Source organism: Lynx rufus, unplaced genomic scaffold, assembly GCF_022079265.1.
Source record: "Lynx rufus isolate CCGP_SWC_20201006 ecotype Redwood Valley unplaced genomic scaffold, mLynRuf1.p SCAF_46, whole genome shotgun sequence".
NCBI lineage: Eukaryota > Metazoa > Chordata > Mammalia > Carnivora > Felidae > Lynx > Lynx rufus.
In genome coordinates this window covers 642455-666831 of record NW_025814863.1, presented here as the reverse complement: position 1 = coordinate 666831, position 24377 = coordinate 642455, and the positions used below count along the sequence as shown (strand labels likewise).

The following is a 24377-nucleotide window of genomic DNA, read 5'->3' as shown; positions in this document are numbered from 1 at the left end:
TCTTTGGTTAGAATTATCCACGGGCAGCGATTGGTTTCATACTCACTGTAAAGCGCTATAGAATTGTGTGTAAAATGCATACTAAATGGCCTAATGCAATAAAAATGAAGCATGTACTTCCATTAGGTTTTCTGTTTTCAGCAGTTCCACAAAGCCACATATCAGGAACTGTGTCTGCGTGGATCCCTATTAATATAAACTCTGTGTGATTGCAGGGCCCACAGGGCCCTGGCTATTTATAGCTGGGGCCTAAACCAGCATGCTCTGTGCAGAGTCGACCCACGTTCCCACTGTCCTGCCCCTGTTCACGCCATCCTCTTCTGCATGCTTGGGTGGTCGTATTTTGAAATTTCCCCAGGCCCGGTTTGTCATGCAGTCACGTTTCTCGTCACATCTGAAGGCTGTTGTGCCTCGCATGGTAATGAGGCCCTCTTTGTTTCCGCTGCTGCACTGCTCCCAGTAAGTCCCATCCCTTCTATTCTGCAGTCTGAGGGCTAGTTGCTGTGAAGGCAGAGCCCTGCAGGGCCCCACAGAGCACACGACTCACCTATTACTCGGTAGGGTTTTTAAAAACTGATTTACATCAGTTTTGGGTTTGAAGCTGTTATGTGTACTCTGGGTTTTTTTTTTTCTTTTACATGCGTTAAAACAATTTATGGGCATCATTTGCAAGTGTTGTTCATGTGGCACATGTACGTTTGCCCAGATTATCATGCTCGTGTATACAACTTCCTGCATATTTAGCAAAGAGGCCGAACTAAGTGACGCCCACTGGCATATGTTCTAGGGAGAAGTGATACTCCTGGAGGCATTAATTTCTTTATGAATTTAGTAGCTCTGATGGTATATTTCCCACCCGAACTACTGAAGAGTGTGATTGTCATCTCTTGAAATGATTATTTGGTTTTCAATTGCTTTAAAGTGTGTCCTAAGAACATGTTGCCTTTCCAGAGATGCAGTTGGTCGATTTTCCTTTTTTTTTTTTTTCATGTTTATGTATTATTGAGAGACAGAGAGAGACAGAGCATGAGCAGGGGAGGGGCAGAGGGAGGAGGAGAGGCAGAATCCGAAGCAGGCTCAGGCTCTGAGCTGTCGGCACAGAGCCCGACGCGGGGCTCTAACTCACAGACCGCGAGATCGTGACCTGAGCCGAAGTTGGACGTTCAACCGACTGAGCCACCCGGGCGCCCCAACGGTTTTCTAAAAATACGTGCCCCTGCCTTATCTCAGCCAATGAAGAATCTAGTTCCACATCCCTTAGCTAGACCCCAGAACATGAATGGCAACTTGATGCTGTGGAAGGATGGTGGGATTGGGTTTTCTATAGTTCCATCTTATCCGCTTGCTGAGCATACCACCATCCCCACGGGATCAATGTCCTGAGTTAGGACCGAAGGTCTGGTTGTTGCCGAAGGTGATTATTTCACCCTAAGAGTCCAGGAGGCCTTGGGAATAGTAGTTATATAGATACAGGCTCTTGTACAGTATAGACCATGGAGAGGATCAGACCCCTTCATTTCACAGCAAGGCATCTTTGGCCCAAAGAACAGAAGTGATTCACCAAAGACACACACCGGATGAAAAATGGGCCCCAGCTGCCGGAGTAAATAGTGAAGGATGGTTCAGATGATATGGTTTGAAGCTATCACTGTTGTCCTGACAAAATGAGGAAGGCTTGAGAGTCCAACCCTTACCGTGTGTTCTGGATGAAAGTGTAACTCATCTTCCTAAAAGGAATCGTTCCTTGTAGATTATTACAAAATGACTTACTCTCAGTCTTATTAATTTCAGCATGGCCATTTCATTTGATCACCAGTCCCAGCACTGATTGGGGGAGCCCTGTAAAATCCAGGATACGTTCTCTTCCTGTTTCTTCATTTCGCAGGTGAGAGATCCAGAGGGAAGAGTAGAACCAGGGACTTCTGACCTCAGCTACAAAGTTCTTTCCCATTGGCCACCCCATCCTCCCTCGGTTAAACCATACATTTCAAAACTTCCCTCTCTGTTGTTGGTAGAAGCAGGCAGGCTGATTCTGAGATCTATTTCTTGTTCAAACTACAGCTCTGGAAACAGAGAGATGGAAATATAAGTCTATTGATAGGTTGCCTTGACCAGATAGTGGAGCTGGTCGTCAAAGGGTCAGCTTGGCATGATCAAGGTCAAAGGAGCATTTCAAACCTGATCAGACCACAAAGTTTTTCACTTCAAAAGCTTCTGGTCATGATAATACTGGAGAGAGTAGATTTGCTGTGATTAGAGTCTAACCAAATAAACAAACAAGTAGTGAGCCCATTAGAGAGAATTTGTGAGAAATGCAGCCTTTGAAAAATCAGGCTTTGACATTCCCATTTTGCCGTTAGATTATCGGTTGTGGGCCAATGTATATATGTATTCTTTGTATACTCGCCTACGTATTTCACATTTGCAGAGAGAAACACTGAAGTTTCAACTTCAGAAATCCACAGCAGGGTAATTCAATTTGTTTTTTAAAACTTCCGCTCCTTAATGACTTGTCTTTCTTCAACAGGCTCAACATAATCTTACCTTCTGGTTTGATGTAATTTTTTAGATAAAGGAAATTTGTTAGATAAAGAAAAAATGGCACCAAATCCTCTCATGGCCGCTTTAATCAGCTTCTCTTTGAGATCCTTTGACATAGCCCATTGAACTACACATTGTACTCTGTATACATTGATTTGAAGCAATTAAATTGGCCATAGTAGTTGTGAATGTGAAGAAATCATCATGATACCTTGTTTATCCTACAGAGCTGGGCATCTGTAACGTTATGCTCATCAGAACAATGGAAAAATTGTGCTTATGGAACGGCAACTTGTATGTTCACTACATTATGTTATATTGGTACAGCGAAGGAGTTTTGCAAAGTGAAAACAATGAACACAGTTTTAATAAGGGCTGCTGCATACCTTCCATTTTGGTAATATAATTTTGTTCGCATGCAGTGGTTAAGAGCACAGGTTTGAAGTCAGACAGACATGGTTGTCCGTCTTGGCTTTATCGCCTATTAGCTGTGTGACCTTGGGCAAATTACTTAGCCTCTCTGAACCTCACTTTCATCATTTATAAAATGGGGATAATAACGCCTACATCATAGGTTTTGTTAACATCTAGTTTGCGTTTCTGCACCTTACCATTAACTCAGTGTACTGTTAAGCACTCAGCTGGGCAAATAATTATGTGAGATGCCATTGCCGGGATGGTCTGCAGGTAGCATTCAGTGTGCCTTGAGGGCAGCTGTCACCAACTGATGGACTAGGCCTGGAGGTTGCTATTAGGCCATAGGTTCCTCCTAGGTTTCGTGTTACAATGGGCACAGAAATGCTGACTGTTCACAGAAATGCTTGTTGAGCACTTACAATGGGCCAGGCCTGTCCTTTATCTTACTTAATCTCCATGACAACACTATGATGTAGGCATGAGAAGGATCATTTACAGAAGTGGGGCCTTTGCAGCTGCTCCAGAAATTGCATGTTGCTCCCGAAACGAACAAATACCATTATTTTGTGCACGTAAATCAAAATTTACAAAATGGGTTTATTCATCTAACCTTCCCTTCTCGACACTTCCAATTTCCTGTCTCTTTACTTTGACTCGCTCAGTTGTTTAGACCGAACGTGGTGCTACGGAAGCCAAGGCAATGGCCGTGACCCCAATGCCCTGAGAGCCAGAGAATCTAAGTAGGAGCTTTCGCCTATTGCCTAACGCACCTGGCTCTGGGCAAAGCTGGATTCTGACTTTCGGATGACCCAGCCTTTGATGGTGAAGGTGGGGGAGGGCGGGGCGCACACTGCCTGGGACTAGGGTGTAAGCATAGACAAAAGTGCCAGACACAGCCTCCCTTTTATGTGTCTTGTGGCCCGCGCATGGCTTTCTCGCGTGTCTTACATCAGAGTCGGAACAAGCACCATGGTGTCACGCTATTTAACGTTTAAAATTGTCTGAAGAGTTTTTGAACTCCATTTAGATGCTGTTTTGTGGGGGTAAGGTCGGCACAACTCTCTCCTCCCCCGCCCCGCCCCCCCGCCACTTCCCAATAGAATACAGAGGAGACCATGTAGACAAATCAATTAGATCTTCCAGAAGAAGCTTGAGCAGAGCTACTTTAGTTGTTTAATTTAATCGAAGCGACTTGAATCGAATGAGATGGAATCATAAGGTAGTGAGTCCTCTGTCATGGGGATTATGTAAGTAGTGGTTATATAATAGGATTACAAACACTTGGCCTTTTCAGTCACATGGACCAGAATGTAGTCCCAGTCCTTCCATTCACATGGCTGTGTGACCTTGGGCAAACTCTTTTACCTCTCTGCACTTCGTTGCATCTTAGCTTTAATTTTTTAAATGTCTATTTATTTTTGAGGGAGAGAGAGAGAGAGAGAGAGAGAGAGAGAGAAAGAGACAGAGAGAGATGGAGTGTGAGCAGGGAAGGGGCAGAGAGACGGGGAGACACAGAATCCGAAGCAGGCCCCAGGCTCTGAGCTGTCGGCACAGAGCCCGACGCGGGGCTCGAACTTACAGACCACGAGATCATGACCTGAGCTGAAGTCAGACGCTTAACCGACTGAGCCACCCAGGCGCCCCTAATTCTTAGCTTTAAAATGGGCCACATGTTAGAAGGTTGGAGCATATAACCCACCCTCCTTTGGGGTCCTTTCTCTGCCAAGAGTATATTGTGAGGTGAATGTGTCCGTTACCGGACAAGCCATAAAAAGCATTCCATCGAGAATTCAGTCTGCATGTGACAGATGGCACACTCGTCATTAGAGAGTTATTTCATTTATTACCTGGTCCTTCTCCTCCCTGCCCTCCCGCAGATTTGGTAGATCACGGTGAGAATTCGAAGGCTTTGGGCCCCTCTGCCATACCTGTAAGGGCTGTCAGGGGCTGTCCTTTTTCAGAGTGCCCATCTTATTCAAGTAACCATTTTGCCCCAAACTCATGGCTTCTAAAATCAATGTTGACTGTGAGTGTTCCTGGGAAGACAGTTTTCACAGCCTATTTGGACTGCCGGTGAACCTGTGGGAATTTCCTTCCATTGGATGTAAAATGGTCAAGGAACAGAAGCTAAAGGAAGAGCGAAGTAGACTGGCAAGGCGCTAGGCCGCTCAGTGTTGAACCTGAGGCGTCCATACTCGGCAACTTTGGAGGCCTGGCTGGGGGAGCAACCTGGTGTAGCAATGACAACAGCAGGTGTGCTTCAAAGCGTGGGCTCTGATCCATGATTGTACAGGTGATGTACCTTCCAGATGCTCTCTTCTGCTCTCAAGTCTTCAACATGCCATTTCATAGGTCTCTTTCTAGACCATCAGTGGGTTGTTTTTCCTTTTATGTTGATGGTTTGGAATTGGCGATAAACATTATTTGCCCCGTAACAGAGAGAAGTTTCCTCTCATCCCAGAGGGGAACGTTCATTGCGGTACCTGAACTTGGCTCCTGAATTCCTGTGGCTTTGGTGGGAACTCTGTAAATCTGTGTTGGCAGATCAGCAGCACGAAATGATGCAGGGAAGCCAGAGGGACGAGTGTACACGAGGACACTAAACCTCCGGGGCATTATTTGCTCACATTGGTCCTTCTAGCAGTACTGGTAGAAGATATTCCTCATATCGCCCTCCTGTAAATGCCCTCCTCCCTGTTGTTTTCATATGCCCCAAGGGTGCTGTTCTTAGCATTTTGAATGAAGGGGTTAATATCTTCACATTAAGGATTTAGGAGATCTCACTTGGGGTTAGATTATCATTTATAGAGAAGAGAAGCTGACAATCTTGAAAATGCTAATTGGAAAGCTTATCATTACAAAATAGGTGTTTGAGGCCACTTATAAAGCTCCTAGCATCCTGATAAGGTGTCATGCTTGCCTTTTGAGCTCAAATTGTAAAACAAAGGCAAAACATTTAGAAATTAATGAAATGGATTTTATAGGTGTACCTAAGTGCGAAGCTAGATAATTTCAGGATTAGTGGGATCACAATAAATTTTTATTTATAGTATGCCCTCAGCCCAGAGCCTGTTGGGTGCACAACTAAATGCACACTAAGTATCAGTAATTGCATCGTTTACGTTGGTATGTTATTTTAGATTTAAAAAGTCCCTCTTCTTTATGGTAATCCATTTGAATGAAGGATGCCCTTAAAACCGATTCCAAGTATCGTCAAATAACACTTTATGGCGTAATATATATCGGTGAGTTTATTTATCTTGAGTTGGGAGCTTTTATAGATTCCAGCTATACGTCTTCACCACAAATCTTGTTTTTTGTGCTCGTGGCGTCAGTGAGAATAAATGGAAGTTGTGGGTTCTGTGGAGGCCACTGGAGGGATCTCCCCATCTCCTAATATATCAGTGTCTCTTCGTGTCTGCTTCTGATGGGGTCCAACAGCAGGTCAACATCCTTAGGTAAAGAAAGGCTTCCTCGGAGTGAGCAGCAGTCATTGAAAGTAAATTAATGAAAGCCAGTGACTGCTGATCTCTTTGACAAGAAGGAATTCTTGCTGCCAACATTTAGAAACCACTAGAAGTGGTCTCCATTGGAAACCAGGTTTCGACTTTCTGCCCTGGGCTGCCAAAAGTATTGCAGTGGAAAATGCGAAAGTAAGTTGAACTTTGAATTATAATTTCAATGACTGTCTAGCGAAATGGATTCATGCTCCGGCACTGCACCTTTGAGGCTCTGGGTTGATTTGCGTGAGATCAAAATCTGCCCGGTCTGACAGTCGAAAAGGTCGCAAGCACACTCGATGTCTGGTGGTCTCAGTACATTCCCAAATCTTGATTAAAAAAGGAAGGTTTAGGAACTATTACGGGATTTTTCAAAATAATCTTTTCAAACAGAGCCATTTCTACATGTTTTGGCTTCAAGTGTATTGACTTTGCCAAGTACAGATTATACTTTCAGTACCATTTAGCAGTAACTTCCAACTCAACGAGAGGATCTCACATGATCGGCGCACTTTGCTTTGGGGCCAGCGTGTTATTTTTGAAAGTGACATCTAATTGTTGTTGTGGTCTCCCTGATCATAAAAATCAAACTGTTCACGTTTTAAATGCTTCCACTGGAGTTCTAATGCATATTGTGTGTCTGTTGCCATCTTGAAAATATTTCCGGAATGGCCTGACAATTTTACTTCTGTAGATCATGTGGGCTCTCTACCTTTGAAATTGAAAGCTCTTAACTTTAGATTGGAGACTTCTTTTTTAATATAATACTGTTTTTTTTTAATTTTATTTAAGTAATCCCTGTACCCAATATGGGGCTCGAACTCACAGCCCCGAGATCAAGAGTTGCATGCTCTTCCAGCTGAGCCAGCCAGGCGCCACTAGATTGGAGACTTTCTGCTAATTCGAGATCAGCTGATGAGCACAAGTTGAAGTTTTGAAATTAATTTGCTTTGGACCACAGACCGAGTGACTTGTTTTCATGGTTTGGAGTCGCTTTAGAGACTGGATTCTAGGCCGGCCCCTTTGTTTTATATCTGGAGAAGCTGTGACTTGCCAGAAGTCGTACGGTGCCATAGTCACTACCTGATCAAGTCTGTTCTCTTATTCAAAGTTAAGGTCAAGTCTCATTTCCTCGCCTGACCACCCCAGATCCTCGGACAGTTTTCCCTTCTCTGACTTTCCGTTAAAATTATTGTCAAAGCCGTTCATCTGTCTTTTTATTATTTTTTAGAGATTTTCTTTTTAAGTGATCTCCGCAGCCAATGTAGGGCTCGAACTTAAAACCCTGAGATCAAGTGTTGCGTGCTCCACCAGGTGAGCCAGCCAGGTGCCCCACATCTATCTTTTGAAAAGCAGCTTTGGCACACAGTCTGGGATTTCTAGGATAGTCCCGATGTGAAATAATCACCTTCATTCTCCCTGTATAAGATGTTCTGGAAGTTCGCATATTTGGTCATCTGAGGCATGCCACCCAAACTGGCTCTCATACTCACCCAAAGAAAAATCCTCGCGCCCGTGTGCCTGATTCAGGGATCAGAAAATGTGTGCTAATCGCCACTGTTGTTACTCATTTTAGGCATGTAGGTCCTGTATGCTCACCTAGTGGATATGCCCCCTGAGGACATTTAGTCCTTCCTTCCTTCCTTCCTTTCTTTCTTTCTTTCTTTCTTTCTTTCTTTCTTTCTTTCTTTCTTTTTTTTTTTTGGTGGGGAGACCGTTTTCTTAGCATGAACAGGGGTAAGTGTGGTTATTTCCCTGAGTGTATTTTATTCGTGTCAGTCATGTGTGGTAATTGTACCTGGAATTATAAATAGCTGCCAGGTGTCTGTTTATCCTGCATACTTTCACAGCTAAGAAATAACCAGTTCCTGGTTTTCACGCACATGTGAGACAAGCTAAGATCATTGGTGCCATGCATATGCCGTCCACGTTAATTGGCATAAACTGTCAGGCTCCATAAACCGTGGTACATCATGCATCACTTCCTCTTTGGTGTTCGGCGTATTAAGGCGATGGGCTCACGATGCGCCACGGAGCAGGCCCACACTTAATGCCACCGACCCTTACTTTATGACGCCGTGTCAAGGGTCTGTGTTCACAGAGTGATTTTCTGGAAAAGTGCCATGCCCTTCCATGAGCCAAATGTTTCAGAGTGTCCCATAAATGCTGGGAAGATGGGGCCTTGGGGCCATCTCTCAAGCTAACTGGAGATACTAAGTAAGGCCCAGGGGAAGTTTAAGAAACAGGAGCTTCTTGTATTTGTTGTATTGATTTTGCTGCCAACAAAAAAGTGTAACCAGTCATGGTGTTTTCAAAGAAAGGCATCAGGAGTAAACTCCAGTTTTAGAGAGCAGTTTCCCGGACGCACGTGCAGGTGCATTTGGGGGAAGGGCCACGATCGCGGATCGTTATCTATAATCAAACAGCGTGGTGATTTTGCCAACTCTCTGTTCTCAAATAGGAGACCATCTTCGTGGTAATCAAACTATTACTCTGACACAGTTTGCTTATCGGGAGACCAATTTGCAATTGTGACCTGAAAATGGAGGTTGTCTTTCAATTCATTTGAATTGCAAACAGAGTAGGCAACCTATAGCTACTGCGGCATATTTTTTAAAGCAAAATCAGGCACCTACATTGACCTCCTATTTACATTTCTTTGAGAAGAAAAAAAAATCACATAAAAGCTATCAAGAAACACATTTCACAGCAGGCAAATTAATTGGTTTTACAGTATTTGAATGGAGGGTTTGTCAAATAAAACATGCCGTGACAGTTAATAGTGTCATTTAGAGCCAGAAAATTATTGGCTTATTTGTTATTGGATAAAAGGAAGGCAAACATTTTGTATTAGGAAGTTTTAATGTGTTTAAAATCCTCATTAGGGATTAATGGACATGCTTGCTTAGCATAACGCCTCATTAATTTGGGGCTAAACAGTTACTTCTGTGTTTCAATCTCAATGTTGTTTCTTAACATTTTTTTTTTACTTCTCTTTAATTAGATCTTGCGTTTGAGTTTGGTCTCTACACCATTGGAGATGTAGAATTAATTAATGAGATTTATAAATCTAATGGAAGTGAGTTATTCTTAGCTATTTCATTTTAGCGAGCAGTGAAACCACATGTAAGCGGGCGCAGATCTAAGAGATTTCAGAAGTATGGGGAAAAAAACGCAAACTTCCCTGAATATATTTAGCAGTGTCACTTGGCATTAATAGATAAAAGTGTTTTAATTAGAGTTATAAATAATAGGGGAGCTGGCGAGGCCTCAGCTCCCAGGCGCGCGGTTTGTACTCCGGGATCATCACTGTCGGAGAGAAGAGCGGCTCTAACTTTCTCTGTGGAATGACGGCGTCATCCGCTGGCAATTAAGACAATCCCAAGTGCAGGCGTTAGAGAGTCAAGAAGGCACCGAGTTCATTAGAGGTTAGTCTGAAAGTGGAGCCACTTTCTATCAAGTGTATTCTGTTGCCACATTTTTATTGAGCACATGTACGGGGACGGCTTGTAAACTCGGCTGTGCTGATGTTGCTTTAAGGAAAATTTCACTAGAGGAAAATCACACTGAAATCTGGGTTTCTCATTTGAGAGCAGACATTTGAATCATTAGCTATGTAGTTTAGAAGACCACTGAAGTGGTTTCTTTAGGGCAAGGGATTGTGAGTGTCAAGGAGAGACCTTCATCTTCCAAAAGTTTTTCGAAAAAACATGAGCCCAAGATAGGTATTTAAGAGGTCCTTCTGTAAATGGGGTTACAGCACTTAATTGAAGACCCCATAAGATGCCTGTGGCAATGTCTTCAGAAGCTGCGAGAAAAACCTGAGCCCCTACTTCATTTTTTGCCCCAAAGAGGGGGGTCCTTGTCAATCCAGGTGTATTATAAAAGATAATCATGTTTTAAAACGTTTCACGCCAACGATCACATGGTAAACGTGGAAAGCGTTTGCTTAAATAAAAAATATTTTCCTAATTTAAAATAGCTCATCTTTAACCAATTTGGAAACTCCTTTCCAGTGTTCTATGGGAATGATCTCTCTCAGGAGGCTATGGGTTAATCGAGTGCTCTGCTTCCCTCGAGACAGAGTTGAATTCATTTAGCCCCAGAGAGGAGATCCTCAAACCCCGTGGCCATATTTGGCCCTGGGCTTAATTTCATCTGGCCTTCTGGGTTATATTATGGGCTTCACCACTGTGGGGTCCCAGAAAATCATTACTCCTGCTCCTGGGCTCTCTGCTTGTTTCATGCAGAACAGAGCCTCTCGCAGATTAGAGCAGTTGGAGAACCATGAACTGTGGGTAATTAGCTAATCAGTGTTGGAAAGGGCAGTACTCATAGTGGGCAGAAGAGTGTCACCTCCTCCTAAATCACCGGAGCTACTTGGCCTCCGGCTCCCCCCTTCTCCCTGGCCTCCTCCTTCCGTTATCTCCATACTCCTCGGGATCCCCACCGCATCCCCTGTGTTTCACGCGTAGCTAGCTAACTCTTTCTCTCTCTCCCTGAAACCTTGCCAGATAGTGCGGTTAGACTTGCCTAGCAAATCCACGTTCCTGTTCTCCAGCACGACTATTTCGCACCTTTCCTTTTCCTTCGCCTTTCCAATAACCACCTCCCATTCTTAGCTGATGACCTTGTGACATACTGCATAGAGAAAAATAGATACGGTCAAACACGGCCCCATCTTCTCAGTCCGACCCAACTGCTTATGTATCTAGACACTCTGCCTTCCCTCCTGTTACAATGGAGGAAGCGTCCGGAAGGGTCCATGCTCCTACTTCAGGCCATCCTCTCCAGTTGGGTCCTGATGCGCTCTCTCCTCCTCGGGGACTTTGCTTTCATCGCCATCTGCTTTCTCTTTTGCAACACTTTCCCCCTCTCCACTCATTGGTACATAAAATGCCTTCATATCATCCCTCTTAAAACAAAACAAAACAAAGGAAGCACAGCATCTGGCCCGCATCCCAACTTCCTCTCCCCCCATTTCTTTGCTCCCTTTTTTAGGGGAGGAATCGATTATTCCCTCTCTCCTTCCACCCCGCGTTCCCTCCTCAACACATTCCAGTCAGCTTTGCGCCCACAGCATGCACTGAAACAGCTCTGACCAAGGTTGCCCATGACGTAGACTTTGCCAAACCCAATGGCCAAGTCTGCATCCTTATCTTACTCAATGACCGCTTTCTCCTTGAAGTACTTTCTTCTCCAGGGTCTGGGACACTGTGCTTACCTGATTTTCCCCGATGCCTCCCTAGCCCCTCCTAAGAATTCATGTTTGGCTTTCCAATACGTGGCATGTGATAATATGCTAATGCTTTAGGTCATGTGGACCCCTAGCAAAAGAGACTGTAAATGGTCTCTTGCAAATGGTCTTCAGGTTCGGTTTCACGGATCAGGCCGATAGGATATGTGGGCTGCGTGTACTATATGACTGTATTACATAAGCGTTGCCTTCTTAATTATGTCTGTGTTGATTGGTCCGAAGCTTAGTTTGCCTTCCCCTGCTTTTAACAACCATCAACAGGGGAAGAGAAAATGTGACTGGAATCTGACAATTAGCATCAGTGATCCATGGAGAAAATAATCCATGGATAAGAGATAGAGAATTGAATGTTGAGAAGTGTACTACTATGTAGAATAAAATATATGTAATATAATAGAATAAAATCGGAGGTGAATACAACTATAAAACTCAAAGGATACCCCAGAGATCATCTCACCTGGCAACCAGTCCAAGACGAAGGTTGCTCCGTGGCCAAACGGAAACTGTTAGAACAATGGTATGTGTGAGTGTGTTTGATGCTATCCTTTTTTCAGAGATTGTGCCCTTCCTACCTTTTGGATATTGTTTTTGTAATGTGCTTTCAGGGCAAAGCCAAAAGTCGGCAATCCTGTTATTTTTGTAACGTCACGTGAAATACAAAACACTAGGAACTTGTGATATAATCCCATGCCTTTGTCGTATAGGCTGGAGAGAGATGAAGTGAACTGTCCCAAAGCACACAGCTAATTAGTGGTAGAACTTGGATATGAAACTGTTTCCTGTCGGTATGTTTTCCTTTCACTGCCTTATAAGACCACAGCTGAAAGTGAGGTTTCTGCTTTGCAGTGGTTTGATTGCTGGATACCATGAGACTTTGCTGTGATCACGGAGCGGTTAGGAGTATCCCAAAACTCTGAAAACCCTTAATGTTTACTCTGTAAACAACAAAATTCAAACGCGAACTTGCTTGTTGGTATGTCTTCTTGGCAGACGTAGCTCACGCATGTTGGCCTTGTTCACGATGGCTATTGACTGAGTTCAGAAGTTGCCTAACTTCACCCCAGTTCATACATCTGTAGTGTGACGGTATCCTCTTTTACTGGAAGAGATTACGGCCCTGCACACAATTCAGCCACTAACGTTAATGGCAGTGCAGTAAGTAGGGATTTGGTGGAATCAGGATTTAAATTTTAAATGGTTCCTGGTTGCGATGCCCCAGGACGCTAGACAGGACAGAAATGGGTATCCCACGGGCCCTGAGAAGTGGGATGCGTGGCTAGGAATCTCAAAAGGAAGGGGCCGTGGCTAGAAGGTCTATGGGTTATAGGCAGGCACTGAGAGCAGACAGGCAGGAAGGGGCAAGCAGGTTGGGCCAGAGACTGGGAGGCTGGCAAAGGGAAGTAGGAGCGTGCATCTTAAGTGTGAGCAGCACAGTTAAGGAATCGAGGTGCAAAGCGTAGAGAATGTGTAAGTAGGAGGTCTGGCCCCGGAGCCCCCTGGGCCGCAGAGACCACATGGCCTAGGCGTGGGCGTGGACAGCGGCAACGGTGGCAGCGGCCGGAATGACCTCGCTGCCAGCCCAGGTGACCAGAGGAATGAGGGGCGCTTCCAGGTGGGCTCTTGGTTTCTTATGGTAATCTTTCTAGATGTGTGCCTTTTCCTTAGTTTTCTTTAAGACGATAGAAGCCCGCTGCCCATTTATAGCTCACTCTTCTATAGAAACTAGTCATTACACCAAATAAATGAACAGTGAGCTAATGGCTATTCAGAGCCCAGTGAATTAAGTACTCTTCACTTGAAATTCCATCTGCCATTAGGTACTCTGAGCTGATGATGGGCCTGTCTGCATATGCATTCCGCCCTTGCCCATACCTAATGTAATCAGTGAAGAGATGTCCTCATAATGAAGCACATCGCCCACCCTTCCCACCTCCCCCCGCCCCCCCCGTCTCTCTGTTGTCTTACCCCCTCAAGTTCCATCTCCAGCCTCCTTTGCCGTCTTCAGGGAGAGCCAGCAGGTAGAGCAGCAGCCTGAGACTCCTTATACGCCGGGCCCCTCCACAGGATTTAATAATTAGTGACAAGCACAAGATGTCATGGGGACCAGTTTACAAGGTGACCAAACTGTCTCCTTAGTGGTCCCACGTCTCAAGGTGCTGACGCCTCGCCAAGGGCCTCAGCGGCAACTCGGAATAAAAGTTGGGGAGGGGGCTTACGACGCACCCACTACCAGGCTGAGGTATAGCTCAGCCTCACAACAGTCCGAGAAATGCACGTTTTGCTTCCCTTATATAGATAGAGAAACAGAGGCTCGGAGAAGTTCAAGTATCTTGCCCAAGTTCACAAAGCAAATTAAGTATCAGAGCTGGGATTAACATCCAAGTCGGTCCACCTTCAAAGACCGTATTCTTTCCACTCCCCTTTGGTGCCCCCAGAAAATGTAGCAAATTATCTCGTTTATTTGCTCAAATAAATACAATGTGCTTGCGTCCTCTTCCTTTTTTAGTTCTAATTCCATGGAAGATTCTAGACAAAGGGTCATTTTTCGTACTTGGCGTGAAATGGCAAGGACATTAAATTCCTTTGATCTTCCTGTTCTACTTTTTGTTCCTTCCTTTCTTAGAGGGAGTGGTGGCTATTAGCTTCTTTTGCGTGGGGTCTTTTGGCCATGTGACTCCCTTAAAAATTGGCCCGAAGCAGTATTTTAAAGTAAACTCCAACTCTTTGGACACCCAGGACTTTTGCTGTATTAGAAAGAAATTGGAAGATGAGCTGGCTGGCTGTACCATGTAACCGTTGTGAAATCTTTTTTGTTTTGATGAAAGTTATATTACCTGAGGACTTCTGTCTGCAGCTTATGTAATATTAACTGTTCTCGTTTAATCAGAGACTCATGAATACCAACTAGAGTAGGGACAGGTTAAGGTGAGGCAGGAAGCAAGGGACTGACGGATCCTGACGTGAAATGGGTTTGCAGTTTTCCAAATTGGAGAACTGGGACTCCCTGGATGAGGTGGGGAGAGAAAGGGATCCCCAGGCACATGCAAATTAAGAACTTCTGAGGCTGCTGCCCCTTGTTTTTACAAATGACCGGCCATGGGGATTCAACATTTTTAACAGTCGGGAGACTCATTTGGTAGTACAATATCATAACCTGCCTTTTCCTTTTATTAGTAATGCCGTGTCCCATAAATCAATCCGGGGGATAAACGTGGCAATTTGTTAATGAAAATACAAACGGAATTAGTTAGGCGTCCGCCATCTCTGTCAGTCACGCATATTGTTCGGCTGGGCCGTTAGCGTGGTATTTGGTGTTGCGGGACTCCAAGCATCCGCTGGCAATTAAGCTTGGGATTTTTGAGTTGTACTTTGTGAAGCCTTTGTCAAGGTGGAATACGCCCGGAACGGTGGGCTTTGATTGCCAGATATTGTGGGACGACAACCTCAGGGTGATTTTAGGGGGGAAAAAAAAGAAAAGAAAATGACCCTGCTTCTCTCGCAATCCCTTAATTATAATGCACTCAGAGGCACGCATTGAGCTCCCCGGGTTAACCGTGTGATGATCACTATTCTTTTAATGTTTTACATTAATCTCCGTGTTTTCTATTAGTGCCAGCTACTGCTTACGTCTCTCAATGCCACAATCAGGGTGTTTTTGATATGTTGTATTACCCTAATCGCCAAGAAGTATGCCCCAAACTGATTAATTCTAGAATGATTAAAACATCCTATGCAATTAATTCATTTATTGTTGCTGCAGTTAATTGAATATTTGATGATTTAAAGGCACCCTGCTTATCTCCTAAGATATGTGTTTATCACCAGGCAGATGATGCGTGCGTGGTCTCTCTGTGGCCGCATGGGGTGACAGGCGGTACCGTCACGTGCAGAGAGGGCAGGCACTTGCGAGGGCTCTCAGTCAACTCGCCACCTGCCCGCCGTGAGCCTGCCTTGCCTGGCCCTCAGAGGACAGCATCGGTGCCCCGCATGAGAGGGTCGTCGGGGGCCAGGCGGGAGAGCACAGGCCCCCCGATGCGGCGCGCAGCCTGCTGTCTGCTCTGGGAGGAGGGGGCGGAGAGGGGGACGCGAAGGACGCTGCGGCTCTGAGTGGCTAACTTGCGCTTTGTGGACTATCTGAATACTCAAGAGTGGATTGAAAGCGAGGAGAAGGTGGCTCGGGAATTGAGCAGTTCTAATCCCGCTGTCACCACTAGTGTTAGTCTCCTTTGCCACCTGTCTGAGTGACTCCTCCAGAAGTACTGAGAGTGGGGTGTGTGTGTGTGTGTGTGTGTGTGTGTGTGTGTGTGCGAGAGAGAGAGAGAGAGAGAGAGAAGTGGGGGAGAGTAGCACTGGGCAAAATTTCGGGGCCGAGCCCCAGCCTCAGTGCAGCTGTCTTCAGTGTGCAGAGTGACCCCGGCGCGCAGCTCTGCAGGGGGCTCAGAGACTGAAGTGGCCTCAGGTGATCCCTGGCCTCCCACTCCCATGTGGAGTGAGGACTACGGCGGGGACCTCGGCGGCTGGGAGCTCCTGTCGGACATGGCTCTGTCCGTGAACCCGGTAGGTACCCCTCTCCCTGACACCTAAGCCCGACCTCCCGTTCCATGTTGTCTGTTCCCCGTGTAAATGTTTGTCTCCCCAATTTGCGTGGAGTCTGCAAGCCGGAAATTATGTTGTCTTCGGCGTCTTCAAACCCTCCCCCTTGGCACCATCCTGAGCACAGTGTGAGCTCAGTCAGGATTTGTTGTCTAAAGAAAGAAATGCGAGAGCTGATGAATAGGCGGTCGGCGGTGAATGCGATCCCATTACCCGTGTCACGACTACCTTACAATGTATGTCCCAGTGGGTCTCTAATTGTTTGTTTTGCCGTCCCATCTAGACGTTTAACTCCGAGAGAAAGAGGCCAAATCTCATAGCTCTTTGTATCACCAACCCCCCACGCCTAACACTATTCTAGGCGCAGAGGAAATGCTCGCTGGTGATTTCAAAAGCACGGGCAGGGGGAAAAGCATTTGCCTCTCAGATGTAGTTGCCCGGCGATGACAACAGCTGTGGGACAGGGCCAGACGAGTCTGCGGGACTAGGGACTCCATGCCAGTGCTGGATTCCACTACTTTCTGAAACAGGAAAACAATCGGCGCACTCGCTGTGGAGGCATACTTCTCTCACTGCCCTTGTCTGTAGAGTCCTTCCCAATCCTGAGTGCTAGGCACCCCAAGAAGTCATTATTAGATTTGCTGCAAAGCCCCAGAGTCGACAACTCTTTCTATGTTGACACCACTTCCCCCATAAGGAAACGGATGTTTATAATGCCAGGTGTGGGAATGATATGTACAGTTGGCAAGAGTGAGTCAGGTGTTACCTTGAAGAGACGAGAAGACTAGACTTTGTAATGAAGCAGTAAGAAGAACGACAGAAACCCTGTGAGATTCGAAAGGAGCGGTGTTATTATTATGGTGATTTTATTTTATTCTACTTTATTGTACAGTTGGGAAAACTGGAACTCAGAGGGGCCCTACCCAAGTGGTAGGGGCCAAAACTCCCACCCAGCTCTTTATAGACCCACAGGCAAGTGTCTGTGCTGCCTGCATATTGCTGATATTTGTTTCTCTGTAGTTTAGAAATTAATCTTATGGGGATTTTTTGGCTGGGGATTGGGGGGTGGGGGGAAGAGAGCCAAGCCCTCTTTATGAGAGAGGGACATACATGTTGAGCCCAGATGGCACACACTGATATGATGCAACAGTGATAATGAAGATCTAATTCTGCTATAATCATGTTGACCTTTGTCAGAGGTTATTTGTTAGAAGTTCAAGGATTGCCTTGGAAGATACAGTTGCTGGAGCACTGAGCAATGGAATGAGGTCGTATTTGCTGTTAAGATTAATCACTTGAGCTCTGGAATCCTGTAGTATGTTAGACCAGCATCACCCAGTCTGTGTTCTACAAGCACTCATTCTATGGGATGGTGGTCATCGTTGATTGGGAAACAACAATCACGAAAATTAAAAACCCAAGAATTCAATGATCAAGAAAGTTGGGAAAGTGTTGCATTAAACCAGTTAGACAGGTGTCTCAGAGCCTTTAATTTGCATGGTGGATTTGCTCTCGGGGGGTGGATTGCAGCATTTCCCACACTTCTTTGGACACGGACACTTTCATTTTGCACACCCAGTGTCTGTGGGATGGTGTCTGTGGCACTTACTGCAGTCACGGTGGTACGTTAACTCTGTGATTCCTCATATCCCCCTTCCTCCTGAGTCTACGAACTCCATGAGGGAGGCAACCGTCTCTCCTCTTACTTTTCATAAGCCCGGAGGCACAGTCCCTGGCCCTCAAAACTTTGTGTTGCGTGAATGAATGAATGAATGAATGAACTGTCCTGGGCCAACCTACCCGTGGTTCCCTGTTGGAAACCCATATCGAAGGTCCTTTAGAAAGTGTGCCTGGCCCACTTTTTCAGTCTTTCCTTCTACTGTTCTCTCTACCCAGTACTAGAATAGCATTATTCTGAGAAGGGTAACTGAATAATTTGCCCTCCAAACTGGGACTTTAGTAAGGGCGAACGGAGACACTGGCGATAATTCCTCCAGCGTTACAGGTGTAACATCCCAGATGACGGACGGCCCCCTCATTATTGGTGACTCTTTCTCAGCCTGCCTCCCCCGGTAGGGATTTCATGCTCCTTTACTGATGGTTATAGCATGTATTTTTATAAGGTCGAGGGACACTGGAGCCATATATTTTCCATTTTCCCCAGATACGCGTGTGCTCGTACTTCAGTCTTTCGGACTAACTAGGGGGCTATCACTTAACTGCCCTTGCAAGAGATCGGGACATACAGCCTCTGTGGCAGTGCCGCCTTTACAGGGCTGACCTTTCACCTTCAAGGCAGTGAATTAAAGCGACCAGATGTTCTCCTCGCCAGAACTGGAGGGAAGTGGAAGGTGACAAATGGTGAAGGTGTGAAAGAGAGAGGGATGTTGGGGGGTGGGTGGTGCTGTAACTCACACGAGTGACGTCATGCCTGGCAGACCTTTCCCCGGGAGGTTGTCCTGTGCCCAAGTCCCCCGTCAGGCACTGCTTTACAGCTGGTGTCTCACTTTGGTGTCGGGCTTCTTGCTTTCACTGATTATGGAGATCGGGAAGATGTCACGCTTGGAAAGACGGCTCATGGGATTCGCTTTGTATGTTTGTGAGATTCTTTCTCTCCGAGTGCCAAGGCAAGCGTGCGGTTTACACGGGAGTTTGAACCTTAGTGTTTTGGAGAAGAATTGTAGGCGTCCGGTTGGACCCCGAAATTAAAAGAGAACTTAATCATAGAGGTGTTTCTTATAAGCCTCATCTTTAAAAATATGTAATTATGAATAATATATTAAACTCTGTCAGTGGGTCAGATAGGCCTTAAAGATGGGGAAGCCGAGCCCCTTCTTTGGATAGATGAGCAAAGTAAAGCCTGGATGCACCGGGGGAGGAGAGGCCAGCATCCCACAGAAAATCAGTGACAGAACGAGTCACCCTTTCTACAGTCTTTCTGCACCTTCCACTGTGGTCTTCGTGGAAGTAAAACAAAATTGGCCACTAGCAGATACTTTCTGCTTTGTACTAACTAGGGGAAAAACCCACATCGATAGCTGTATTTGCTTTCTTTACTGTTTTTCCTGCGCTGTAAAATATTGTACAACGAGCTTCTCTGAGAAGAGCTAGATCGTGCTTAAGGTTTGTTTGTTTGTTTTTTATTTTATTTTAGGTAAGCCTTCCCAGCGATCCAAGCTGTGTTGAAGAAATCTTACGGGTGAGTTTAAACCTTTATTTCTGTGCCTTTTAATAATGAAGCAATGGATCTGCTTAACGAATTACTTCGCTGTTTCGGGGGTGGGGGTGGGTATCCTGATGGAGAAGTCTCATTTTCCACTTTGAGGACCCCTCTGCTCCCATCTCCTGGCTCAGTTCTCCCCTGTCACCTGTCCCCCAGCCCCAGCCAAGCTAGTCTTGTTGTCTCACCAAGCTTCTATTTCATTCTCGTGCCTTTCTGGCTCTTTCTTTTGAGACTCCCCACCTTCTTCAGGAAACTCTCCCTGTTCAGGCAGCCTTCTCTCACTCTGGGCGTTCTGCTCTCTGGGACCTCCAGTCTCAACTTCATTGCCGCTTCCGGCTCCTTTGTGGGTGGAACATGGTTATGGGGCTTCTGACCTACGATGAGGGGGCAAGATGCCAGAGTGGGGAGTGAAGGCAGGTTGTAGGAAATGTTACTAATGGGGGGAAGTGGGCGTAAGGATGGCATGGAGGCAGCACAAAGTTGCAAAAGGTGGCAGTGACCCCTCCCAAAGTAGATGATTAAACCAGAGGAAACCCCAGAGCCCAGCCCGCAAACTGCGTCTCCTGTCTCTGGCTGTTAGCGTCCTAAGAACTGCAGTCGTGACCGTGAGTTCCAGGGCCGGCTCTACTGTTTGTCACTCTGTGATTTGGACAGAGAACTTCATCTTTCTCAGTCTCCGTTCCTCGTCTGTGAAAGAGGATAATAATACCTGCCCTGATTCCTTTATAAGCTGCCAAGTGGTATATAAGTGCTCGTTATTATGATAAATGATGATCCGTGTGGCCATGAGAAAACCACGCAGGCTTTCCGCTGAGGAAAGACAACAATCCGTGTGCCGTTGAAAATTCCGCACGTCCTTTCCTCACTTTCCAAAGTGAGGATGTCGCCCCCAACTCTCCCTGAGACTCCCCGTGGTAAGTGCCTTCTCAGCAGCCCAGTGGTCCAAGCCAACCCTGTGACGGTACAGCCGAAGGAGTAATAAAGAGGAGAAAGCTGTTGATCATCACGTTCACCGACCACCTGATTTCACCTGTTGTGGGTATTTGCGCACCCTTTTCAGCCCAAGAGCATTGTCACTGGCTTATTAAAGACACGAGTCCTATTACTCCCATCAGAGATGAGACTGCTCTTGAGAAATCTACGCTTGCTCCTTCCATTGGACGGACACGGGTCAGATACGGCAAATCTTTGCCCTCCTTAAAAGAAAGGTAACACAGCAAGCAACCTGTCTTCCTCGAGTCTCTACGGCAGTCGTGCTTTGCCAGCTGAAGTCAGGGGTCTTTTCTGCACTCCCGAAGGAATGTCGGGCTCATTTCAACATGGCTGCCTAGTTTGCCGCAGCCCGGCCCTGGTGCCTGCGTGGCCCACACGGTGCCTGAGCGAGGCGAGCGGGGTGAACGAACACCTGGCAGAGGCTGGAGGAGCCACTTAGAGAGAACAACAGAATGTCGCTTAAACGTGGAAAGAAAAGAAGCAGGTTGCCTTAATAAGCTCATAAAAGATAGCACCCTTTGAGAAAGTAACAAAAGTCCTTCTGTTCTTGAGAGAGAATCTAGGGAAACGTCCTTTTTTTTTTTTTGAAGGGCTCTAGATTGTATAGAATTCGGTTTTTTTTCCAATGGCACCATTAATGAGTGGGCTTTCCTTTATTGAAGAATGGCATGTTTCATCACCCATGCTTAGAATAAAAATAAGCGTTTTGAAGTTCGTGTCCCAAATTTCATGACTAATTCTTCAATTTGTACAGACCACTCTATGTGGCACAACAGAGTGCTGGCTGGCCATTTTTGTTGTCATAGGTTCGTGTTCCTGTTTGTTTGAGACACTCTGTCCCCTTGCTGTCCATCCGCCTCCTTCTCAGGGGGCACCTTTTTCTCTCTTTCTCTTTCTCTTTCTCTTCCTCTTTCTTTCTCTTTCTCTTTCTCTCCTCCTCTCCCCGACACCCTGAGCGCTTTTCAGACAAGCTGAGCCAAGCGCAAAGTCATGTTCTCCCTCACTGAGGTCCAGCCGTGTGGACAAAGGGGACACAGGAGTAGGAAGAGCTGTTCCATCGCTCTCTAGCTGTGTGGCTTTTCGATCTCTTCATGTAGTAACCGGGGGGGGAATTAGTCACCCTCCCACCCCACCACCCACCTGCAGTGAGAGAATCTTTAAAGTGTGCACACGGTTTGCTCTCCCAACTGCCCCACCTCACTGATGCCCCCTTTTTGCCCTCTGTAGCCCGACAGACTTCTTTTATTAACCAACTAGAACACAGCTGGCCTCTCTCAGGCCCTCCGTCCCCAGGCAGTGGAAATACCTTTCCCTAATGCATTTTCTTAGAGCCTCGTTTTCCAAAACGCCGTTTCAAATTCGAACCAGTTGGCTTCTTTTGAAAGTTCCTCTAACCATTTCTCTGATAATGGCCTCGGCTCTCCTTTATACCGATGCCTTCCACTTCTCTTTCTTTGTGCGCCTGGCTCTATGCTGTCCTGTAGGCCACCTCCTCGGGTCTTCCAGGGCTGACTCGACCGGATGGGATGACCTTAGGTTTCCATAGCACATGACTGCCTTTGAAAGCACTTGAACCCCATTATCTTATTTTGATTATAGGAAACGTGGTGCAGGCCCTAATTATTTCGAGAAATTGAGGCCCGGAGAGGTTACAAATGATCTGTAGCAAGGGTGAAGCCAGTGTATGGCAGAAAGCAGAAATAGAACCTGGTCTTTGTTTTGCACTTCACCAAACTGTCAACTGCCCCATCACAGACCTACGGGGAGAATCTCTGGATTAAAAAAACACCAAAAAAAAAAAACACCAAAAAAAAAAAACAAAAAAACTGCCCCAGATGCTGGCTGACTTAGTTCTAGCAACTTTAAGAATATCAACAAACCAGTGTAGTTGGAGCAGGTCTCAGGAATTCATTCTCTCTTTCTACCATTGTTGAGATGTTCAAATCGCACTTCAAATAATAAAATAATAACAGTAAAAACCCCCTGCCACTAATACAAAATCATATCAATGTGCCACTTCTAGGCAGAGTACTTGAGCACATTAAGTCATGTAGTTTTCACAACAGTCCTGAAAGATTACATTATTAGTCACATTTTGCACAACAGGAATGAGTAGAACCTATCCGTTCATTCTGTTCCTATTGACGTACCTGAATCCATTCTGATTTCACGAGCCCCCGGCTTCTTTGTGATTAACGTGGTGATGGCATCGGCCACCGATTCATTTCAGCTTCTGCTCGTTCCGTAAGTTGTGCAAATTCAATTATGCCAAAATAATTTTATGTAGTTTTTCAAACAGACCAGAATTCACCAGCCGACAGCACCTTTCCTCCAACCACCCTCCTCCCGCAAAACAAGCCGTATAAATTCACTTGTCTTTGCTCCTTGACAAGTATATTATTGTGTATTATAAATTTTATAAATCAGAAACGTAAAGGCAACAACCTGTGCGGCACAGCCCGGACCGCGTCCCTGCTTCCGTCAGCATGCCATTTTCTCTTTAGAATCAAGCTACCCTCGAGTCCAAACAGAAATGAAAAAGAACAATAACTCTGGCCCTGATGGTGGTGTTTTGCAGTTACAATTCATCTATCATATGAGGGACTCCTAAGCTGCTCATATGTAATAATACGGGCAGCGGTAGCGGCTTCTTTTCTGGGCTCTGCGGGGTTTGATGGGTCCTAGAGTAATCATTTCTGGAAGAGTTAAGCCGAGGAGAGCAGCATGCACTAAATGCTAGCCAAGGATGGATGTTCAATGATTATTTGTTTTGCAGTAGCGTGATTTATTTGTTCCTTGCGAGAATTTACTTAAAAATATCAACAAACTATCAATTAAGTCCTTTCTTGAGTCACAAACGCAGATAGAGCGCTTCTCTTAGATTTGACGCTGAACAGATTGTGTTTCCTAGCAAAGTACCTTCAGTAGTGGATAATTTCATAGTCTAACATCTGTAAGGGTAATTCACTGTTTATGACGAATGCTGAATTTGCTAGCTAAGATTTAGGGAACTTGATTTGATAAACTGTATCATCTTACAGATTTCTCCCTGCCATATGGATCAGGTTGGTAAACACCGACACGGGTACCTCTTTGGATTACGGCATGATCTGTGTTTACAGCATTCTAAATTACAGCAATTCCACGTATTAGGCCTGTGTTTAAGTGTACAGTTTCAGCATGGAAAGATCTGACCAAATAATTGCAGGATGACCGTGTACAGCACTTGTTAGTTTTTGCTTTGAAAGGGGAAACAAATGAAGAAGCCCATCTTAAGAATGAGAAAGAAATGGACCAGGGAGCAAAATTGGTCAATTATGTCTGAAAGGAAATTTGATTGTATTATCATAACTATGCACCATAATCAAGCACCTTTCAGTAGAATTTCTTTGATAAATTTAACCAATAATTAGGCAATTGATTTTATATCCTGTCAAATTAATGTATAAATAATGTTCAAATTGGCATCATGCACACTACTTTCTGTATAGCTGCCTTAAATACTAATCCTTCCAGAATGTTTCAAAAGGCATCCATCCTATTCTGGTGTGGACTTTTAAAATTATAGTTTCTTGCAATAGTAATGTAGTGTTCCATCCAAGAAAGACAACAATTGCTAAATGTAATTTAGACTATAATTAATGTTAACCTCAACGGAGTCAAATAAATGAACTAACTAATGATCACACCCTCTGCTATTCTGATGACTAGCTCTTACCTAATGACATTGGGAAATATGTAAATTTGTCAGCAGGTGAAAATGCCCTTGACTGGGTAAATTATGTGGAGTATTACCTTTTCTGAAGCTAATTCAAAGCACTAATGGACTTAATGCGTAGCATGCATATGTGAG

The 24377-nt window shown here is 45.3% G+C and overlaps 1 protein-coding gene across 1 annotated transcript in view; it reads left to right on the top strand.

Annotated features, from left to right (window-relative positions):
• AFF2 (ALF transcription elongation factor 2) overlaps window positions 1-24377 on the top strand; it is a 306688-nt gene that overhangs the window by 112408 nt on the left and 169903 nt on the right. The window contains exon 3 of the mRNA XM_047098309.1: window positions 19463-19507. Coding sequence (XP_046954265.1) covers window positions 19463-19507 — 45 coding nt within the window. The remainder of the gene's footprint in view (window positions 1-19462; window positions 19508-24377) is intronic.